This window comes from Copadichromis virginalis, linkage group LG6 (genome assembly GCF_057382275.1).
Source record: "Copadichromis virginalis isolate Kocher_CV1m ecotype Utaka linkage group LG6, C_Virginalis_male_GT1.1, whole genome shotgun sequence".
NCBI classification, from domain to species: Eukaryota; Metazoa; Chordata; class Actinopteri; order Cichliformes; family Cichlidae; genus Copadichromis; species Copadichromis virginalis.
This window is the reverse complement of record NC_140623.1, coordinates 43,587,089-43,607,727: the sequence shown is the minus strand read 5'-3', so window position 1 is coordinate 43,607,727 and position 20,639 is coordinate 43,587,089. Positions and strand designations below refer to the sequence as shown.

The following is a 20,639-nucleotide window of genomic DNA, read 5'->3' as shown; positions in this document are numbered from 1 at the left end:
AGGCTGAGAGGTTGTTATGAGCTGAAAGTCTGCTGACACATTTCATATGAAAAACGTTGGAAGGATTTGGATCTGGGCTCCGCCTCTCTCTGCACTGTCCTTAGACACATTCAGGCAGGTGTGTTCGTCAGGTAGATAAGGTTACCTGCAGCCTCACTTCCACAGAACTGCATCACCCCTACAGCCTCTGGCATTCCTTTAATATATAACATGTGCATACAGGGGCCTGAAATGTTTCCACAGCCAAAGAGCCAATCAAAGCTCAGGACTGAGAGAAAGCAAGTTGGTTTCCTGTCAAATTCTCCACACAGGTCAGAAACTTTTATCCAGAGTGGCTGATGGGAGCAGATCCTTCGCCTCCATCAGGTGCCAAATATTTCACCATCGCCTTTTATTAAAGAATAATCCCTCTGATCGGTTATCATGCACGACAGCACACGGGACTCAAACACTCCCACTAACAAACGTTAATGTGTGAGTCAGTGCAGCATCACCAACTGTGATTATTTGATCTGTCAATCGATTTCTGCGTCACCCCCTCTGATGCATGTTGATCTGATAAACGGCTTAGTTTCATCCCGCGCTCCTTGTTCCAACAAAACAGGAAACAAGCTTATATATGCATTTGCCCTGGAAGCCTGTCCACTCAAACTCAAAGGGGACACATTTGTGTCACATAATGAGCAACTGCAACCACTAAAGGAGCGAGATAAGTACAGCCCGCAGTGAAAACTGCCAACAGCCTGGAGCAAAGTTTCAGGAGAAGGTGCCAAACCTGCAACGACTGTGTTAAACTCAAACATTTTCCTGGGAATCAGCCGGGCAAGACTGGACCCGTCTGTCTAGATCCTGGGGTGGCAGCGGGGCAGGAGACGTTTGTCCTCAAACCTGCCGATCAGGTGGTTAGACAGAAGATTTGTAGGCTCTTGTATTTCTGCAGGTAATACAGGAACAACAGGACTGCTGTCAGTGTTTGAAATGTGGCACACAGAGGGCAGCAGCCGTCACAGCTCATTAGAAAACAAACTTCCAGTTTAGGTGAAAGTTTCTCTTCGTCCTGGGAATTATTACTCTGCTGTCATTCAGCAGCTTTCCCAGAAATTATAACAAACATGTCCCGGGATGAAAGTCGGGATGGTTTCCAATTAGGGCCGGGTATCGTCACTGATTTCTAGAATCGATTCAATTCCGATTCACAAGGTCCCGAATCGATTCGATCCACGATTCGATTTAATTCGATTCGATTCGATTCGATTCGATTTAAATCTGGGAAATTCTGACAGTCAGAAATATTATAATTCAGATCAGTATATTTACATATTTTTTATCAATAAAAAGGAAGCTGACACACACAAGACTTTATCACAGGTGTGAGCGTCACAGCAGAGGCCTTTGTGTCAAAGTAGCTGAAGATAAAACAGAAAAACATGAAGGTGATTTTCCTGGCCTGGATTTTATACAAATATTCTGCAGCACATCAAAAACGAAAGAAAACCTTGAATCAACACATGAACGTTACCTCTGAGTTGCAGCGGTTTTATTAGAGACACAGCGTTTTGCATTTTCCATAATTTTAGAAAGTTTAAATTTGTTCAGTATTGACCGGCAGAAATGAGGTTTTCTTTTCGGAAGAATGTAAAAGGGAAAAAAACAGCGGCCGACAGCCTGTAAACAACAGTAGACTGGTGCGTAACAAGCAAGCGAATAATGAAGAAAGGGAAACTGTTCTTGAAGTACAGAGAGAGAGCTGTGCATCGCGGTGGAAGCAAAACAGTAAAAGTCAGAGTGAATCCATGACGATGTTTATGTGAAGCGTAGTTTGGATCTTCTTTTGCTGCTGGTTCGGTCAATATTGTTTGGAGAGAGATCAAACTAACAGCTTTAGAATCGGCTCATAAAGGACGTGAACACAAAGCGCCGACCCGCCGAAACATCAGGATCAGCGAGCTGTCGGCTTTCAGCCCCGACCGTGAGAAAGGCGACATCTCACTGATTCTGATCCGCGGGTCGCGCTGTGTGTTTAAGTCTATGTGCAGAATCCCTGTACCTGCTCTCATTTACTGTCTTAACTGTTTGGTGGTTCTTGAAATTTTGTGAGATGTCACCAAAGATTCTGGCATTTCGGGCAAAATAAATTTATATTAAAAAAATCGATTCAGGATTTTAATGAATCGATTTCACGTTATCCAAGCCAGAATCGATTTTAATCGATGAATCGATTATAAAAACCCAGCCCTATTTCCAATGTTGTTCCTGTTTCGAAGACAAACTTTTAAACTCCATCACGTTTAAAGCTGGTGGAGTTTAGTGCTCTAGGTGTTTGAGATGAATACCTGCAGCTGTGGATCTCAGGTGAGCTCAGACTGATGATGATGATGAAGCACCTGACAGGTCTCCAGAGTCTGCTGTGTTTGTGCACAGTCGCGTGCACGTGTGCGCTCACTCTGATCTTCTGTGAAGGAGTGCCAGCATCCTGCTGTGCTCCCTCTGTGGCTGATAAACCTGGGAGCGCATCGTGTCTAAAACAGCTGACGTGGATCAGTTCCAGCTGTACAGGGTCGTCACTGTTCACGGTTGGTGTTCAGAACTTTGGAACACCATCCAGAGAGATGTGATCGTGGAGTAGGAAACACTGGTGTGGCCGTTTCATGGACTGAACAGGCAGAGTGTTATCACTGGCAGGTCAGTGCATAATCAAAGACCTGAGTCGTTATGGGCACAGTTAAATCGAGTGGCTCATTTTGTTCTTCTTTTCAGTTTTATGGAGGAGCATGGTGTATGAGATTCACTTCATGAGCTCCACTTACTTTGTCTTCATTGTTTATATTTGCCCCGTATCCAAACAGCTGCCAGCAGAATAACCGTGGAGGAGGGCAAACCCGTCTGCAGCTGTGCAGGGGGGCATTGTTTTTTTTATGTGGTAGAAATCTGCTGCAAGGACCGAGCGGTGCCATCTAAGGACTGGATGCCACTGGAGGTGCCTAGAAAGGACGTTCTCAATCTGAAGGCCACCTGTTCCCTTGGAGGGTGGTAGGATGCAACGATTTGCAGTTTTTTTGGATTAACGTTTTTTCTGCGATCTCAAGACGCTTTATGTTGTTACTTTTTTCCTTTTTGGGTCAGATCTGATTCCACTTAACACAAAAAACTGATGCATCTAAAAGCAAAACTGTGACCAAAGACAATCCAAATAACTTGAACACTTACTAAGAACCCTGAATACTAAGTGCACTGAACTGAAATGGACAGCCTACCTGATACATTTATGGACACTTTAAGTGATATGTTGTACATTGTTGAGATTTACATGTTTGAAATGATTTAAATGTTTTGTTCATGTCTATGTTTTGGACCATTTAAAGGTTGAATACACTCAAATCACTTTTCTCCCTTTAAGTTGTTGTCAGTGTCTCATTCTGAGTGGAGGGATATTCCTTCTTTAAGGTGAGTTACCACTGCCAGTCTCCTTACGATCCTACCTGAACCCAACGAGTAGATTCTCAAATATTGACTTTGTATGACAGATTACTGTGGATTCGACTGATTTTGGACTACTCAGTTAAAAAGGGTGACACATAACCCAAATATGATTAAAGGGCTAATGTAATTGAATTTGGTCATTCCTTATAATTATTGTACACTTGTAGAAAAATAACCTGACAAGCAAAAAGTCTTGGGGCAAATGAACATCTGTTAAAAGGTCAAAGCAAAAATGAATCCTCCAATCACAACATAGGAAGGTGAATATGAAGTATACAGTAAATTCAGCTTGATCTCCAAATGACCACAAACTGTTTGGATGCCTGGGTCGTTGACCCCGGGTTTTTGAGTTTATTATATTATTTATCATTTCCAGTCTTTGGTTTCTTTGTTAGAGTTCTGTCTTATGGTTTATGTCTCTGTGTAATCCTTAGTTGCTGCCTCCCCTGTCGGCTATATCCCCGTGTCTGCCCTGGTCTCACGTCTCTGTTCCCTCTGTTGCAGTGCCTGCTTGTGAGTCTGTCTGTAAGTTCAGTCTGTGTTATGTTTCCTGTTTTACTTTGAAAGTCCGTGTCTCATGTAAATGTGTCTGGTTTTGCTTCCTTTGTCTCGTTAGGCCTGATTTGCCCCAGCTGTTTCCCTCCCTGATTGCTCCCTCTGTGTATTTAAGCCCTGTGTTTCAGTTTGTTGGTGTTGTGATCTACTCTCATCTTGCTGTGTGTTCTGTCTGCGTAGGTGTCTTTTGTATTCTCAGTTTTGTTACCCTTTTGAGTTCAGCATTGAAGCTGTTTTGAGTTCACTTTGTGTCTCCGAGTGTCTGCACATTGGGTCCTCCTACTACTACTCCTGCCTGCACACAGCCGTCACATAACACTAGTGATGGGCAGAAGAAGCTTTCTGAAGCTTGTATTGAAAAACGGTTCATTACTCGAAGCTTTTCAACACAGTCCTCTCTGGTGACATCTGGTGGCCAAAAATATGAAGAGCAGCTCGAATCCACAAAATAAAACCAACTGCTTCATAATGACTGCTCACTCTACAGAGTGGAGTTCTGTCTGATATTGGGCCGCCGTTGTGTTGCTTTGAACGTGTATTTTTTGGTGGTTAAAAAAATGTGTTTTATTTGTTTAATAAATAATTTTGACCAGTAAACTCTCCTTGTTTAAACATGCACCATGGTGTGGTCTTTCTTTGCTTGTGACTTCTTGATGTTGGTACATAAAATAATTGAAAAATACCACGCTACATATAACATACATATAATAATGTACAATACATTATGGAGTATGCTCTGAGGTCTTGCCTCCATGCACTAATGCAATTAATCGCTAGACGGGTGTATTTATAAATAATATTATATTAGGGAATTTTTCCTATTTATATTTTTGGACCTGGGGGTAGAATTGATTGTGAAATGGAAAAGGAAAATGCTTATGAACTTCGAAATTAAAAACATGATGCATTTAAGGTAACCCTTTTTCTTTTTTTTTTAAGAAGAGAACTTGTTCCACTGTGCGATGGCCGAACCTGTTCCTTTTCATGGAGATAATTTCTCCTGCTTAAGGAAAATCCCTTCACATGGAACAGAGACAATTACAATATTATTATTATTATCATTATTATAACCACATCATCACATGTCTGTTTCTCACAGCAAGATCAACGTCAGACTCCGCCCTCTGCTGGTGAGCTGCAGGAACTACAATATTATTAACCCTTAAATAAATACTGTTAGACTTTTATCTGTTGGCCTCGGTCAGATTAAAATATAACAGCTGTGTACATATATGTTATTACTGGATTGCCAACCTTCCAATTAGGATATGACCTGCTCCACCCCCTGAGCTACAGCCGCGGAGGCCGGAGGACCAGACGTGGTTAATCTACATCAGTTCCTGCAGACAGAGGCAGATGAAATCATTGCTGGTGACAGCATGAAGCTGTCTCTGTTTCAGCACAAAGTCAGCTGGGTCCAAAAGCAGATGTTAAAAAGCAAATAACTGATGTTACCTTTTACAGTAAAGTGCTCATGACGCTAGCCCGAGTCTGACAGGAAGCAGGTGGAGGGCTCACAGCAGATTGTTGGATTGTTGTGTGTCTGACAAGGTGATCAGCAACACAGGGGCACCACAGGGGACTGTCCTCTCCCCCTTCCTCTTCACCCTCTACACCACAGACTTCAGCCACTGCACAGAGACCTGCCATCTTCAGAAGTTTTCTGATGACTCTGCGGTGGTTGGATGCATCAGCAGGGATGATGAGACAGAGTACCGGGCTGTGGTCGACTCCTTTGTCACGTGGTGTGAGCAGAATCATCTGCAGCTCAACGTGGCAAAGACCAAGGAACTGATCGTGGACTTCAGGAAGACCAGGAAACACTTGACCCCTGTTTCAATCCAGGGGGTCAGTGTTGACATTGTGGAGGACTATAAATACCTTGGAGTTCACATTGACAATAAACTGGACTGGGCTAAAAACACCACAGCACTTTACAGGAAGGGCCAGAGTCGTCTCTATTTTTTGAGGCGACTGAGGTCCTTCAACATCTGCCAGAAAATGCTGAGGATTTTCTATGAGTCTGTGGTGGCCAGTGCGATCCTCTATGCTGTTGCATGCTGGGGGAGCAGGCTGAGGGTCGCAGATGCCAACAGACTTAATAAACTGATCCGTAAGGCCAGCAATGTTGTGGGGATGGAGCTGGACTCCCTCAAGGTGGTGTCGGAGAGGCGGATGCTGTCCAAGATAAAGACAATGTTGGATAACACCTCCCACCCACTCCATGACATGTTGGTCAGTCACAGGAGCTCGTTCAGTGAGAGACTGAGATTACCCATGATGCACCACTGAACGACACAGGACATCATTCCTGCCTGTGGCTCCCTGTACAATGCATCCACCTAACACACTGTTTACTGCAACAGCTACACCCTTCTTGCACATGTTCTTTTTCAGCTATTTATTAATAAGTGACTTTTATGTATATATATGGTTGTATATATGGTGCTATTCTTAGTTAGTGTCTTGTCTGTCTCTGTTAATGCTTGTTTGTAATGGAGCACTGTAACGAAAAGTAATTTCCCCCAGGGATCAATAAAGTTTTCTGATTGTGATTAAAGCCTACCCCCACCACACAAACGAAGCTGCCAAGATAAATGATTTCAGAACCTTTCCCAGCTTTGACATGACCTTTGACCTCTACACACACTGACTCCTTTTATATATTAAAAATGTGGTTGCACAGGCGGAGAGCACACTGATGTCAGTACTCTGTGCAGCGCTCCAGAGGACGCGGCGTCCATGCCTGGGCGGGTCTGACCTCAGATCAGTTTTAAGAGAGGTCTGTTTACACCCGACCATGTGACCCACCTGCTGACAGCTCACCTGATAAATGTTCCTCCTGCTGTTTCTTTAAAGTTGCTGCCATCAAAATGAAATGAAACAGGAAAATGTATAAATATTCGATATGATTTCAGTGTTCTGTGAATCAAACATCACATATCATGAGATTTGTGAGTCTTTGCATTCTGCTTTATTTACACTGCGTCCTGACACCCTGACAGCCAAACACTGAGAGAGTGGGCTTTTTGGAGTTTTCTCACATTATTTTCAGGTGTGCAGAGACACGGTACCTCCCAGATACCTGTCAGCTGTGGCTCTGCTGAGCAGGTTCAGTCCAAACACGAATCCTGAACGTCAGAGCTGGTCAGCAGACAGAACGGCCAGGGGCGCCTCCAGAATGTTTTCATAGGGGTGGCCACTAAAAATATTGGAGTGACACCAAAAACAGAATTTCTTTTTATCAAGCTGTTGTCAAATATAGGTTACCTGGAAAACATGGCAAAAGAGAGAGAGAGAAAAGAATGAGGTGCTTGTTACTAAAGTTATATCACTGAAAACAGAGAAGATTTGAAATCCAGACGAATCTGTTCTGTCCCAACCATCGCTGTTACGATTCTCAGCACAGCTGAGCAGAAGCAGGTTAAGAGCAGTGTGGGAGACGCCAGTGTGGAGCTGGGCTGAGTATACGAACACTTCAGCCTCCTTTTATCCAAGTGTCGGGTTTATTTCATGCCAGACCCCGGGGCCCACACCAGCTCGAATTTAATGGTTGAGACGCTTTTCCCGTCTCGAATAATTAGACACACGTGTGCTTTAAATCACTGAGGAGGGACTTTAGAAAGGTGCATTCACACAACATATTGTTGTTCTGCAGGTGCTTCCTGTGTGGGTTCTCGCCCACAGTCCAAACAGTCAGTGGGGTCGGGTTAACAGGTGACTCTAAACTGACTAAAGGTGTGAATGTGAACTGGCCATTTGTCTGTCTCTCTCCGTCAGCTCTGCCACAGAGGTGCACCTGTCCAGGTGGACCTCCTCTTGCTCTGAGGCAGCTTGGACTTGTGCCCAGTCCGATTATTTTTCATATTTAGGTCTGCTCAGCGGAGTTTGTAACAGCGCTTTCCACTTAAAGAAATAAAGTTTGGATTTTAAAAAGTGCTGGGAGAGAGGCGTGGTTCAGGAATACTCGAGTACAAGCGGCCAACTGGTGTACATGAGTATGAGTACTCAGTTACATCCATCCACCTGTTCCACCTGGAAGTTTGTGGAGCAGCAGAACGCAGCGGTGCATGCTGGGTGATCGTGAGGCAGGGCAGCAGCAGCAGCCGGCGGACTCCACCTTCAGCACGGGCTTCACAGTCAGCCGTCCCGCTCCGACGACAGCCCGTGTGGAACCGAACCATGGACGCCAGCGGGCGGCCTCTGACGGTGAGCCCGGCTCTTTCCTTCGGGATGAGACAGTTGTTGTCACACGAAACGCTGAGCTAAGCTAAGCTAATGCTAGCTCAGCTGCTTCTTGGCTTGTTGTCGTTGGTGAAGCTAGCTGCGCAGTTAGCAGGAGCAGCTAACGTCAAACCGACTCGTTCCTGAAGGGTCCCCGGCCTGTGTTTATCTGTGTACCGCCGCTGTGTGCCAGCAGAGCCGCCCGGTAAAGTACCAGCATAGTAATCAAGCTGGCTTCAGCTTTCCACACAAGCTGACCGAGCTAGTCCCGCCGAGCTCGGGCTGCTATTAGCCGCCGAGCTGTCCTGCTAGCTTCCCTGTCGGGCTCGGGCTGGGCTCAGACAAGTCGGTTCTGCTCGGGACAAACTCTCAGCCCTCCGTCGTTTAGCCTGCTAAGCTACCTGGGAGTTTACTGAGCCTGCTACGTTAGCTTGTTAGCTGCACTTTAAGCGCTGACGTCAGACAGGTGAGACTGCTGGGGGGGGGGCTCACAGTGTCAGGTGTAGAACGACTGTCAGGAGGCTGAGCGCCTGTTGAAGGTGACCCCGCTGAGTGCGCAGGTAAACCCATCTTAAACATGTTTACCTGCCCTGACGTTAACACGTCACCGTTTGTGGGGTCTGAGGGGTTAAACGGCTCGCGCTCGCCTGACTGGTCTCTCAGGACTGCATACCTGAAGTCCAGCTCAGCTCTACCAAACACAGGTAGGCTCCGCCCACCGCCGGTCACAGCACAAACACAGGCCGTCCAGGCCAGCAGGTAACCCGAGAGGGACTTCCCCTGCAGAGCTGCAGGAAGGTACCTTCATCAGAAACTCAGGTGTTTCCTTACCTGGCTGGTTGTTTCAGTCCAAACTCAGTGAAATTTTAAAGAGCTGAGGTCTGTGCTCGCTTCAGATCAGGATTTGGAAACGTGATTCAAGCACACAAATACAGTTAATGAAAAGAAATAATGACATCAGGCCCCCACACGCCAGGTGTCAGGGGTCACAGGGTCACAGGGCGAGAGAGAGAGCGCACAGCTGAAATCAGAAGTAAGACAGGAGACAGGTTACTTTAAAAATGGTGTTTGTTTTTATTTAGTGACAAAAATTTTATTATCTTATACATTTGTGAAAGCTGTGTGTGTGATCAGAACTGTGATGTCAGCAGAATAAAGTCATATAGTTTCTGACATCATCATTTTTGTTAATCACATAAATAAATAAGATTATTAGTGATGAGTCAGAGTCCTGTTTAAAGCTCGGTGCTGAACATCAGGTTGATGCTCCGTGTTGTGAGAGGTTTGTGTCCACGCCTGTCGACTTCTATCGTGTTCATTCAAACAACACGCTTTCATGTTCACGCTGCAGTGATGATGTGATCCCGCAGCAGTGACATCAGAGCAGGAGGGCGGGGTTTCATTTCCTCATTTCTGTCGATGATGTGTTTGTGACGGTGTGTTTCGCCGTCGCTTTGACGCCGTCTGCACTCTCGGGGCTCGTATTACTCGATGAGCTGTGACTCGAGCCTCTCGTTGGAGATCATCGGTGTTGCTGAGAGGTGTGCTCGGCTCCTCGCCGCGTGGATGAAGCGCGCTACTGTTTTTTTACTTATTTTTGAATGTTTGTCCTGTGATTCGCTGCTCACGACGTTCTCTCGCTCTTTCAGGTATAGCCCGGAGGATTCTTCGATCACCGCAGAGTCATGGAGCCAGACGTGATCCGCATGTACTCCTCCTCTCCGCCACCCATGGAGGACGGCGCTGAGGAAGAGGACGATGAGTTCGGAGATTTTGGCACCTTCTCTGGCATCCCGAACAGCATCAGCTTCTCAGAGTTTGACACTCCGACCACTTTTAACCAGACGCAGGCTCTGACCGCCACTTCGCCGCCGGAGCTGATCAACAGCAGAGGGGTGGTGGGCTTCAGCCATGGCTCCACGAATGGCGCCCGCAGCCGCAGTGATGAGCTCTCAAAGGCGAACGGTGTCGTGCTGGCGAGTGCCTCAGAAAGAACTGAGATGAAAAAGGTCCTCGCCAGCTGTGTGGACTTGACTGCGAGCGACACCGCGGATTGTAACGGCGGCGAGGTGCTCACAAACGGGTTTGATGTTCAGGGAAGTCCTTCCTCCCAGAATTCTGTCCATGATCGCATAAAAGGAACGTCCCCCGAGGACACGGGCAGTGCCGGAGGCCCGGAGGACAACTTTGCAGACTTTGCTGCTTTTTCCGATGCTGACGGACGCCTCGACCAGACGGCGAGCTCGCACTGTCCACCGGGCGTCAGCCATAATGTAGAGCAGGGACTGACTTCAGAGGACGATGTCAGGGACACAAACAGAACTGAAAACGACGCATTCTGCTCAGAGTCTCTCTGCGTCCCCGCTGAGACGCCGGACCGGCGTGCTCACATGGATGCTGACTCTCGACAAAGGGATGTGGCCTTGGCGGCAGATTGTGGCGCCTCAGAGGCCGTTTGCACTGACAAACTGTTCGCCGTGAACAGGGCGGATGTAGCTGACAGCAACGGTTCTGTAGACGGCTGCGGTGAAAAGCAGCTCCTGCCCGACACAACCGGAGACAGCGAGGCGAGGCAATCGGATGAGAAGAGCTCCGGGAACGAGACGGAGACCGAAACGGAGACGTCGTTTGGCCGTCCACTGTCCACCGACGCTCTGGAGGAGTACGGCGACGTGAGCACCACGGGCTCGGTGCCCTCGCCCCCACTCCAGGGGGAATCCGCCACACCCGCTGACGACAGCCAGATGGCCGAAGACGGCGACGAAGACTTCGGGGACTTCGGAGACGCCGGCTCTTTTGGCGCTCAAGGCTTCGCAGACTTCGATCAGTTGGAGGTTCAGCACGATCCGGTCGGATTACAGAGTTCTGCTCTGGTGCAGGAAGCTGCGACCGCCAAGGACAACGCAGAAGAAGACGACGACTTTGGCGACTTCAACTCCCCCAAATTTAACTCGGGTGAAAACGAGGGGGAGGAGGGAGGAAAGTTTGCCGACTTCCCTGTGAGCAACAGTTTTGGGAATTTCAGCTCGGCCGGTGGCGGCGAGAGCGACGCCGGGTGGAGCGCCTTCGGGGAGCAGCAGCAGGAGGAGGAAGAGGGGGCTTCATGGGCGGCGTTCAGCGCTGAGACGAGCGTCTCACTTCCTGCAGATAGCAGAGGAGTGGAAGAGGAGAAGCAGGAGGAGGAGTGGCATGAGAGTAAAGCACCTGCGGTCGGCGAAGAACCCAGCAGCACTGTCAGTCAGCCGGTAAGGGACACTGGGCACACTGGGAGGACTGGGACGTGATTCTGTTTCCCATGTTTAAAATGCAGAGATACTCCAGAAACCTGTGACATCACACTGATTCAGTTAGAGCAGGATTACACGTTTCCTGTCTTAAAGGTCATGATAACGATGTGCTGTCCACAACCCAATCAGGAAGTTAATGTGAAAGCTTTAAATCTGTTCCACTTCCTCTGCTCACACCCAGCTGACTCACACACTTCCGCTGTGCAGATGTGTCGTCCACACACACGACTCTGGGCTCGGAGTTCACCGAGTTAAACAAACCCGAGCATGAAGCGCTCAGACAGGCTGCAGACCCGCGGCGCTCCGTGTCGCTTCAGCACTTTCTGCTGTGGCTGGCAGGCGAACAACACAGTAGGAGGGGCCCGCAGACCGCCGCCACCACGTACTTTGTACACTGTATCCAGGATGTCTTCATCCAGGATCTGCAATATCTGTCAAATTTAAAAAATAGTTTGCAGCTGGAACTTTTTGGGTTAAGTTCTCCTTAAGAGGATCCGTGTGAGGCTTTAGCACCGCTGTCATTAGGTTCCTCCGGATGAAGGTAGAGCTGTTTCTAAACTCTGAGCATGCTCACTCACCTGCTCCTGTGGATGTGCACAGGTGAACTCAGACTGATGATGATGAAGGATGGCAGGTTTGGGTCAGGTGGGAAGGTCGGTCAACATCTCGAATCATGCGCCTGTAGGGACAGGAAGTGATAGGAATTTAGCGTTTCTGATTCCATCATCAATATCACTGATTGATTCCTCATTGGCTCCTGTTTGAGACTCGGCAGCGTATCAAAGACTTTCTGCTGTGGGTCACATGTTTGTGCATGTTGGAGGGATTTCCCTCAGTGTTGGCTCATTACTCAAAGAAATGTCATTAATTACTCAGAGTACTTCAAAGTAACTCAGTATTTTACTTCATTACTTCTGCATTTCTCCATAAAATGTCCTGAAACTCGTTGTGTCATAATAGGGCGGCTCGATTATGGCAAAAATGATAATCTCGATTATTTGACGATATTTATTTAACAATAACAACGTGTTGAATAATGACTTTAAAAAATAATATAAAACAGTGCAAATACTGATAACAGTGCAAATGTTTGCAGTATAAGAAATAAATGAAAAATGTAAACATCTGTGTTTAGTGAGCTTTGCAGTGTTGCTCTGTGGTGCAGCTACGACACCGTAGCAAAGTTTACACACTGTGTCTACTTGATCCACGTCTGACTGAACCCATAATGTTTCCACACCACTGAAGTTTTTTACCTCTGTTCAACCAGCAGCAGTCACTCTCCTCTCCAAATAACTGCTCAGCTTTTTGAGCTTCCCTCAGGTCCTCTTAATTGTTGTGACACGTGTTCGAAACGCAGAGCGGTGCGCTCGATTTGCCACACGGAGCAGCGCGAGAGTAAAGCACGAGGGAGGGGCTAATAATCGGCTCAGTCATTTTTAATGATCGTTGAAAGCCCAGATCGTAATCGAGATTAAAATTCGATTAATTGAGCAGCCCTATGTCATCATCACAGTTTAACAACATGAGGTCACAGCCCCACACACCAACACGCTGCTCTGCGCTAAATCAAATCACCTTTATTGTCACATCACGTGTGCAGCTACACGGTACAGCACATGCGAGTGAAATTCTTGTGTGCGAGCTTCACAAGCGACAGAGGTGTGCAAAAAATACAATAACATAAAACAAGCAAAATATAAGGATGGTAATAAATATATGTACAATATAAGAGTGTATGCATTACTGGATGTGTGTACTAAATATGTTTTTCTACGTGTGTGTGTGTATTTTACATATTAAATAGAGTAAACAATAAATAAAATATACAGGTTGGTAGTTGCTAATGACACGCGTGATCGTTCTCTTAGTGTTTAGGTATGAACACAAAGCAAAGATGGAAACCAGCACGGTCGTCATGGTGATTCTACTGTAGAAACATGAACAGGTAGACTGTTGAAGTTCAGCTTTAACATCACTCTGGGCTCTCGGCTAGCTTAGCACTAGCATGCTGTCTGTGCAGGTGCTTGTGTTAGCAGCATAATGCGGTTGTTTCTTCATTATCTCGTCCTTTAGTCCAATAAAAATCAAAGTAGTGTCCACGTCCACGCAGACCGCCCCTATTTTCCTCCTCCGGCACACAAACTCAAATCAGCTGATTGAATTCCAAGGAACTGGAAGACTGGGGATTCCAGTCACGACGTGACAGCGGCTCGATAAGTTGGCCCAGAGTTTATCGACCCCTCTGTGAGTTAAACAGCAGCAAAGTGATCAAAGTTTAATATTAGAAACATGTAAAGTCAGTAAACACAACACAGACTGAAAGCTAGGGATGGGTATCGTTTAGGTTTTATCCGATACCGGTGCCAAACCGGTACTTTTGACACGGTGCTTAAACGGTCTGGTTACTGCCGTTTATGACAGAACCGGTGCCATGATACCGGTACCCATCCCTACTGAAAGCAGCGAGAAGTGTCTGCAGGGAAGTCATTCAGACTGTCAGTTTATCAGCACAGACAGATGTTTATTGTCCATTTCTGAGGGACTTAAATCCACAGCAGCCGTTACATAATAACAACGAAACCATTAAAAACCTGCAAACTGGTATGACAGTGTGAATAAGGCCAGTCTCACTGTGGGCTCGTACAGCACGAAGTTAAAGCAGATATGAACCAGCAGCTCTGCCCTTTGGACTCTTTGCACCATCACCTTCACCTGAGGGTGAAGCGCCCCTTTAACTGTAGTCAGGCCCAGACTGTGAAGTTGAGTCTGACGCTGCCATCTCTCTGCAGGCATCGCTGTTCAGCCGTGTGGAGAAGCTGTTCCAGGTGAGCTTCCCTCAGAGCGCCACCCGACTGCTGGAGGACCAGGTGGTGTCCCTGAAGGCTGTCCTGGAGCCTCCTGAGGACAGACGCCCCGGAGCTGAGGAGGGGGAGGAGAAGAAATCGTCATGCAAGAGGTGAGGGTCTCCTCAGCGAACCTCCTGGTTATGAGTGATCCATAGGTGTTTCCGTACCCGCTCCATTAAGAGCTGCTCCCACTCATGAACCCTGTTTTTGACTCCGCTGCGTCTGATTGGCTGCCACAGGTCCATGTACGGTGGTGTGTGGACGCAGCTTCAGGACATCCACGAGGCGTTCGGCCTCAGATACCAGTGGGGCGGCTCCCACTGCAACAAAGCACTGCTCTGCTGCCTCGGCATCGACACCAGAAACATCGTGAGTACACGCTGCTCCCCTCTGAATGCGTCGTCTCCTAGCCCCGCCCAGATACTCTTCAACATAGACTGTAGATAAAAGATGGTTCCTGGTCATTTGTTGGTATGACTAAAGGCGTTCCTGCTGAGGCGGCAGCTGCGCTCGAGGTTTGAATCCTAATCGGTCTGATTTCCATGTTTCAGCTGTTCACAGGACAGAAGAAGCAGCCGGTCATCGTGCCCATGTATGCCGCCGGCCTGGTGAGTGCATCCAACAGACTCTATTTACAGCGACATAAAGTCAGGTTTACTCATGCAGCACGTTTAAGATGTTACTAACAGCTAAATTAAAGCCGCAGGTAAATAAAGATGAGCGCTCAGCTCCACAGTGACTGTGAAGGATCAGCTGTTGATCAGCTGATGTAAGCAGGGGAGGGAGGGGGACAGAAAACTGCTTCCTGCTTGATTTCAGGACAAGATGAAGATCTTTAAGTTTTGGGAACTTGAGAACAGGAACAGTGGTGATACAGACAGTTTCATTACGGCAGGAACATCAGTTATTCTCATTTCTAGCTGTGAAACGCTGACAGGTACGTGCGTTTGGGAACTTCAGATGTGACGCAGGATGAAGTTGATACCTTGACCTAAAAGTCAGAGGTCAAGTTTTCTGAAAATCTCGTGACTGCAGTAAATGAAACATCACAGACTTTCACATTTGTACCATCCATGCATCTACGAGGAGGCCGCCAGGCAGCGCTGCAGGCTGTTTAAACGCGTTTGTCATTTGAGGTGTGTGTGTGTGTGTGTGTGTGTGTGTGTGTAGGGGATGCTGGAGCCAACCAAAGAGCCCGTGAAGCCCGTCTCTGCTGCAGAGATGATCGCCTCAATCGCACAGGCGCCGCCGCTGGTACCTGAGAAAAGCTCCTGTCCTACAGACTCGGTCCAGGTGAGACGGGGAGGCGGGCCGACAGGTGACCTCCGAGCAGGATTCAAATACAATGTGATTGGCTGATAGTGAGAAACGCTGACTGCCACAGTTTGAATCTTTGTTTTTGACTTTTTGACGTCGTTTCCTCCAAGCGATGACAGGTGAAGTCCTCGCCGTCACGAGGGCGAACAACAGCTGTGACATATGTAACATGAGGAATTAACCCTGACACCATTCCCACGTGTGGGCGTGTCCTTGTGTTTAAACATGATTCTCACACACACCTGGTACATGACTGACCTGCTGCCTCTCCTCCTGCAGGAGGCGCTCCCACCCGTCCAGTTCGACTGGAGCAGCAGTGGCCTTACCAACCCGCTTGATGGTAGGTGACCCCGCTGCCTCTGCCGCACTGACTCCTCCTCCTCCCGCTCACAGCTCTTCTCTTCTTCCACTTCCTCTATTTATTGTAGTGTTTCCTGTTAGCTGCTTCAGTTTGTACTTCACAGCCAATCACACACCAGGAGGCGATCTGTGTATAAAACAACCATCAGTCACTTCCTGTTTCCTGACTGAGTCGCTGTGGCCCACAGTCACAGATGTCAGAGGGCGCCCAATGATGCCATGTCTTTGTTGGTGAACCGTCCCCTCACTCTTATTTTGAAAGTTCATTCGCTTCCTTGCGTCAGCCATCAGTGACGCTCGCTGAAGTCTGAAAACTCCATAAGAGGCTGACTGCGGCGCCGTGCTGCTGTGTCATGTGTTCATAACGTGTGGTCTACCAGTGTGTGCTGCGTCATCGCTCTGCGGGGGCGGTGTGCCACCTGACCTGCACGTATGTGTTCAGGTCACCTCGTAGGGTTCCAGAGCGGTTTGCAGTCCCTGAAGCATCAGTAACTCAGCAGGCTGGAGCTGCTGTGGTTTCAGAGGAAAACTGAAGGCTCCGCCTCCCATTCTAATTTTAAATACTTTAGGACCAACAAGCCTGCAGTGTGAGAGCGAAGTGCTCTGATTGGATAACACGGTCCTAAATGCTCCTCCCACCTGCTACAGTCCAAACGTCGTGGGCTTCAGTGAAGCGGTGCACTGAGCATGTGCAGACTGTGAGAAATCTGCTGCATGTGGAAACGATCGTCTCCGGTTTCTCTCACTGACTCTGCTGCATGTGTCTCTCTCTCTCTCTGACTGTGTGCGTTAACCTCGCTCGCCCGGCTCTGCAGCCAGCGGAGGCTCGTCTCTCTTAAACCTGGACTTCTTTGGTCCTGTGGAGGACTCAGGCTCCAGCAGCTCACCCTCCATCCCAGGTCAGCTCCAGCATCCTCCTCCTTTGAATTAACCTCCATCTGCTCCTCTCACTCACCGCACTCTCGTGCTTCCTGACCGGGTCACATGACCATCCCGAGGTTTGATCCTGGTGCTAATTTTAATGTCATTTTAGTCACGTGACTGCTTCCCAGCTCAGATTTTTAAAATCATGAATGATGTCCTGACTGATGCTGGTGTGTGGGGTGGTCGGCACAGGAAGGTCGGTATGAGGTCATGTGACTGTCCCGCAGGCAGCAGAAAGCGAGGCGGGTCCGCCGGGTGCTCACCATTTAAGCACACGCTGATCTCAGAACGGATCGCTGCGGCGGACACGCCTCACAGCTGCTCCAGTCCTTCAGTTTCTCTTTTAATCACGCCAAGCACAACCGTTTTTGTGCAGGTGCGAACCTCCGAGGAGGAAGCTCCCGGCTCGCCTCCTCCGAGTTTCTCACTGTTGGATTGTTGGTGAAGTTTAAGCTCCGCCTCCCTGATCTTTCTTCTGCATTTCAGGCGTCGACCCCGAGCTATTCGAACTGACCACCGCCAAGCTGGACTCGGGCAGCTCCGGGAGCCGCATGGCCGACGCCTTCGCCCGCCTGATGTCCACCGTGGAGAAGACCAGCACCTCCACCAGGTCAGAGGTCAAAGCGCTTCTGGTTTGTCCCCAATTTCCTGTGAAAGCATGAAATCAGGATCGGCTGCAGGTGGAACTCCTGAGGAATGACCTCACAGCTGACGCTCAACTATGATTGGCTATGGCTAAATATAAGTGGAATAACAATTTAAAGTACTGTGGTGAATTTTGGCGTGAATCTGTGAGCGCTCCGGTGTGGATCCACATTCAGCAGACGTCCACCTGACAGCTCAGGCCTGTGTGTGCGTGCGTGTGCGCGCACGCGTGTGTGTGTGTGTGTGTGTGCACGTGCGTGTGTGTGTGTGTGTGTGTGCGCACGCTGCTGTGTGTCAGACATGCAGGTCATTCACACTCAGCTGATCTGGGTGCAGTTTGTAACAGTTTGTGTCAGTGGCACACTGATGATGTCATCAACTACAAATGTTATGTTCATGCGTTTAAAAAACTGGTCACTTCCTGTTTGGCAGGAAGCCGAGGAAAGATGAGAATCTGAGCGAGGAGGCGGCCAAAGTGATTGCGGCGCTGCCCGACCTGTCCTTCATGCAGGCCAAGGTGCTGATGTTTCCCGCCACGCTGACGCCGCTCGGGTCACACGCCACGCCAGACTGAAGCCCCGGCCACGCCTCCAGACATCACCTGCTCACTCTGCTGGCCCCGCCCATTTTATCAAGCTCTTGTTTTTTTTAATTAAGTTAGCTTTTTGTTGATTTTCAGTTATTTCTCTGGATAAAGTGAAGCTTTTCTCATTATTTGGTGGGGCACGGCGTGGAGGAGGGGCAGCACGTGGTAAAGCTGACAGGAAGTGGGATTTGTGCGTTCAGGCCGTGTCGGGTGTGTGTGTGTGTTGTTGTCGTGTGTGTAAATAATCAGGGATTCAATGTTTTTGTTTTTTTTTTGTTTTTAAATGGGCTCCTTGATTCCTGCTGATTTTACACGTGTGGGGGCGGAGCTTGAAGGAAGCTGAATCAAACTGAAGTGGAAGTTTCTGTGAATTCATACATTTATATACGTATATATAAAATCTGAATCTATTTATGGACTTGAAACCACACTGCCTGCAGAATCCCGCCGAGTGTTTCGTCCCCTCGTCTTCGTTCGTCCTTCAGTTTTAATCTGTTTGTTTTTTTCCGTGAAGCTTTTTAAAATAATCCTGTACACCCTCGCTCGTCTGTTTTTGTTCTTCACGCCGGCGCGTCTGCCATCAGACGTTCCGGTTGTTACTTTGTTTAAAAACGGGACGATCGGTTTCGAGCGTCGGCGAGCTGAAGGCCGCTCGCATCGAAGGGGAACGAAGGGACCAACGGCTGCTTCCATCGGTCTGTTTTCTGTTGCTCATACTACTGTCGGCCGAGCCTGGAGGATTTTGCACATTGTAAAGATGAAATGGATGTAATCATAGTTCACTGTGGCTTTAGACTGTGTGCAGTTAAACTATGGACTGTAAATGTACGGGGAGTTCCTATGGGACACGGAATCAGTGGGAGAGCCTGTGGGAGGTTATCATGCATGCCCAGGTTCTTTCAGACCACTGTGTAAATTTGACTTTTAGTGTACACAACAAATTAAACTAATTTAAGAGAAAAGCTGCTGCCTCGCCTCCTTTGTGCTCCTCCTCTGTTTGTTTGGTGTGAAGTTGCTGTTTAAGGGTTCAGCTCGGGGCAGATCCAGAGGCACAAAAGCAGCTGATTTATTCAACTTCTCAATTCAGTTTCATTTATAGATGTCAAATCACAACAACAGTCTCCTCAAGGTGCTCAATGCTGTAAGGTAAAGAAAATGATGCAGAGAAGAAACCAACAATTATATGATCCCGTCTGTCTCCTGAATCCAAACTGGAAGCTGGTTCCACAGAAGAGGGGCCTGAAAACTGAAGGCTCTGCCTCCCATTCTACTTTTAAATACTCTAGGAACAACAAGTAGGCCTGCAGAGCGAGAGCGAAGTGCTCTAATAGGGTGATATGGTACTACAAGGTCATCAAGATAAGATGGGGCCTGATTATTTAAGACCTTGTATGTGAGGAGCAGGATTTTGAATTCTGGATTTAACAGGAAGCCAAAACAGGAGAAATCTGCTCTCTCTTTCTAGTCCCTGTCAGGACTCTTGCTGCAGCATTTTGGATCAGCTGAAGGCTTTTCAGGGAGTTTTTAGGACTTCCTGATAATAATGAAGAAAGAACTCGGCAGGCCTACTGAACATGCCAGTCTCTGCTCTACATATGAGGACACTGATTTTAAATTATCAGTGACATTAATGACGTTTTACTTTGACTCTCAGTTCCCGTGTGACACAAAGCAGTTATGCATCTGTGTGTGCGTGATGACCAAAGAGTTTGAGATTATGAGGTGCTGCCAGCAATGCACTCAGGGAGGTAGGTGCTGTCAGCACGTCCAGTCAGCATCAGCACTGGATCTTTATTCTTCTCTCAAAGAGGAACTCTTTCACACATGCTCAGAAGATTCGGGTTCTGTTTGGCTCTACCTTCACATGTGAACAAACATTGTCAGTGATCGAGTTTAACAACACACAGTCTCTCAGTGACAGTGAAGCTGACTTTAATGCACTTTTTCAGGATTTCTCTCACTGAACAAGAAAAAGAACAGAAACACTTCAGTTCAAGTTAAAAGTCTCTGAAATTTTGCGAATTTTATTTTGTTTTGAGAAATGGTAATTACATAGTTGTAAAATGTCAGTGTCACTATCCAGCAGCACTTTAACAGATTAAAAGAATATTGAGCAGAACTGAGTTCAGCTTTTTACTGTGTCTCTCCACATCAGCCCCGTCTAATGTGGCCCCCTGGGAACATTAAGTTGGTCATCCTGATACAGACAAACATAATCTAAATGAACTGATAACTAACAAGAAATGTACATCTTTACAGAGTTCTTCACTCAGACGGAAACTACACCCAAAATCCTCATGCTTGTCTCGCCACTCATCACCAGGGCTGGGTCGTCTAAAGAACGAATGTATCACACATCAACACAGCAACGTATACCTGGCAAAAACTGCCAATAAAATATAATAGCGCACG

At 47.6% G+C, this 20,639-nt stretch overlaps 1 protein-coding gene across 2 annotated transcripts; it reads left to right on the top strand.

Annotated features, from left to right (window-relative positions):
- Nucleotides 1-8,098: 8,098 nt before the first annotated feature.
- On the top strand, nucleotides 8,099-20,630 carry aftpha (aftiphilin a). Of its 2 annotated transcripts, XM_085460557.1 has the most exons (10): nucleotides 8,099-8,244; nucleotides 9,909-11,504; nucleotides 14,339-14,505; nucleotides 14,635-14,764; nucleotides 14,947-15,003; nucleotides 15,566-15,688; nucleotides 15,992-16,052; nucleotides 16,888-16,971; nucleotides 17,483-17,606; nucleotides 18,074-20,630. In XM_085460557.1, exons 2-10 carry the CDS (start codon nucleotides 9,945-9,947, stop codon nucleotides 18,213-18,215), a joined length of 2,448 nt encoding a protein of 815 aa, XP_085316683.1. In that variant the 5' UTR covers nucleotides 8,099-8,244; nucleotides 9,909-9,944; the 3' UTR covers nucleotides 18,216-20,630. The 2 variants fall into 2 exon arrangements, with proteins under 2 accessions (XP_085316683.1, XP_085316684.1); XM_085460558.1 differs by lacking the exon at nucleotides 16,888-16,971.
- The last annotated feature ends 9 nt before the right edge of the window (nucleotides 20,631-20,639 follow it).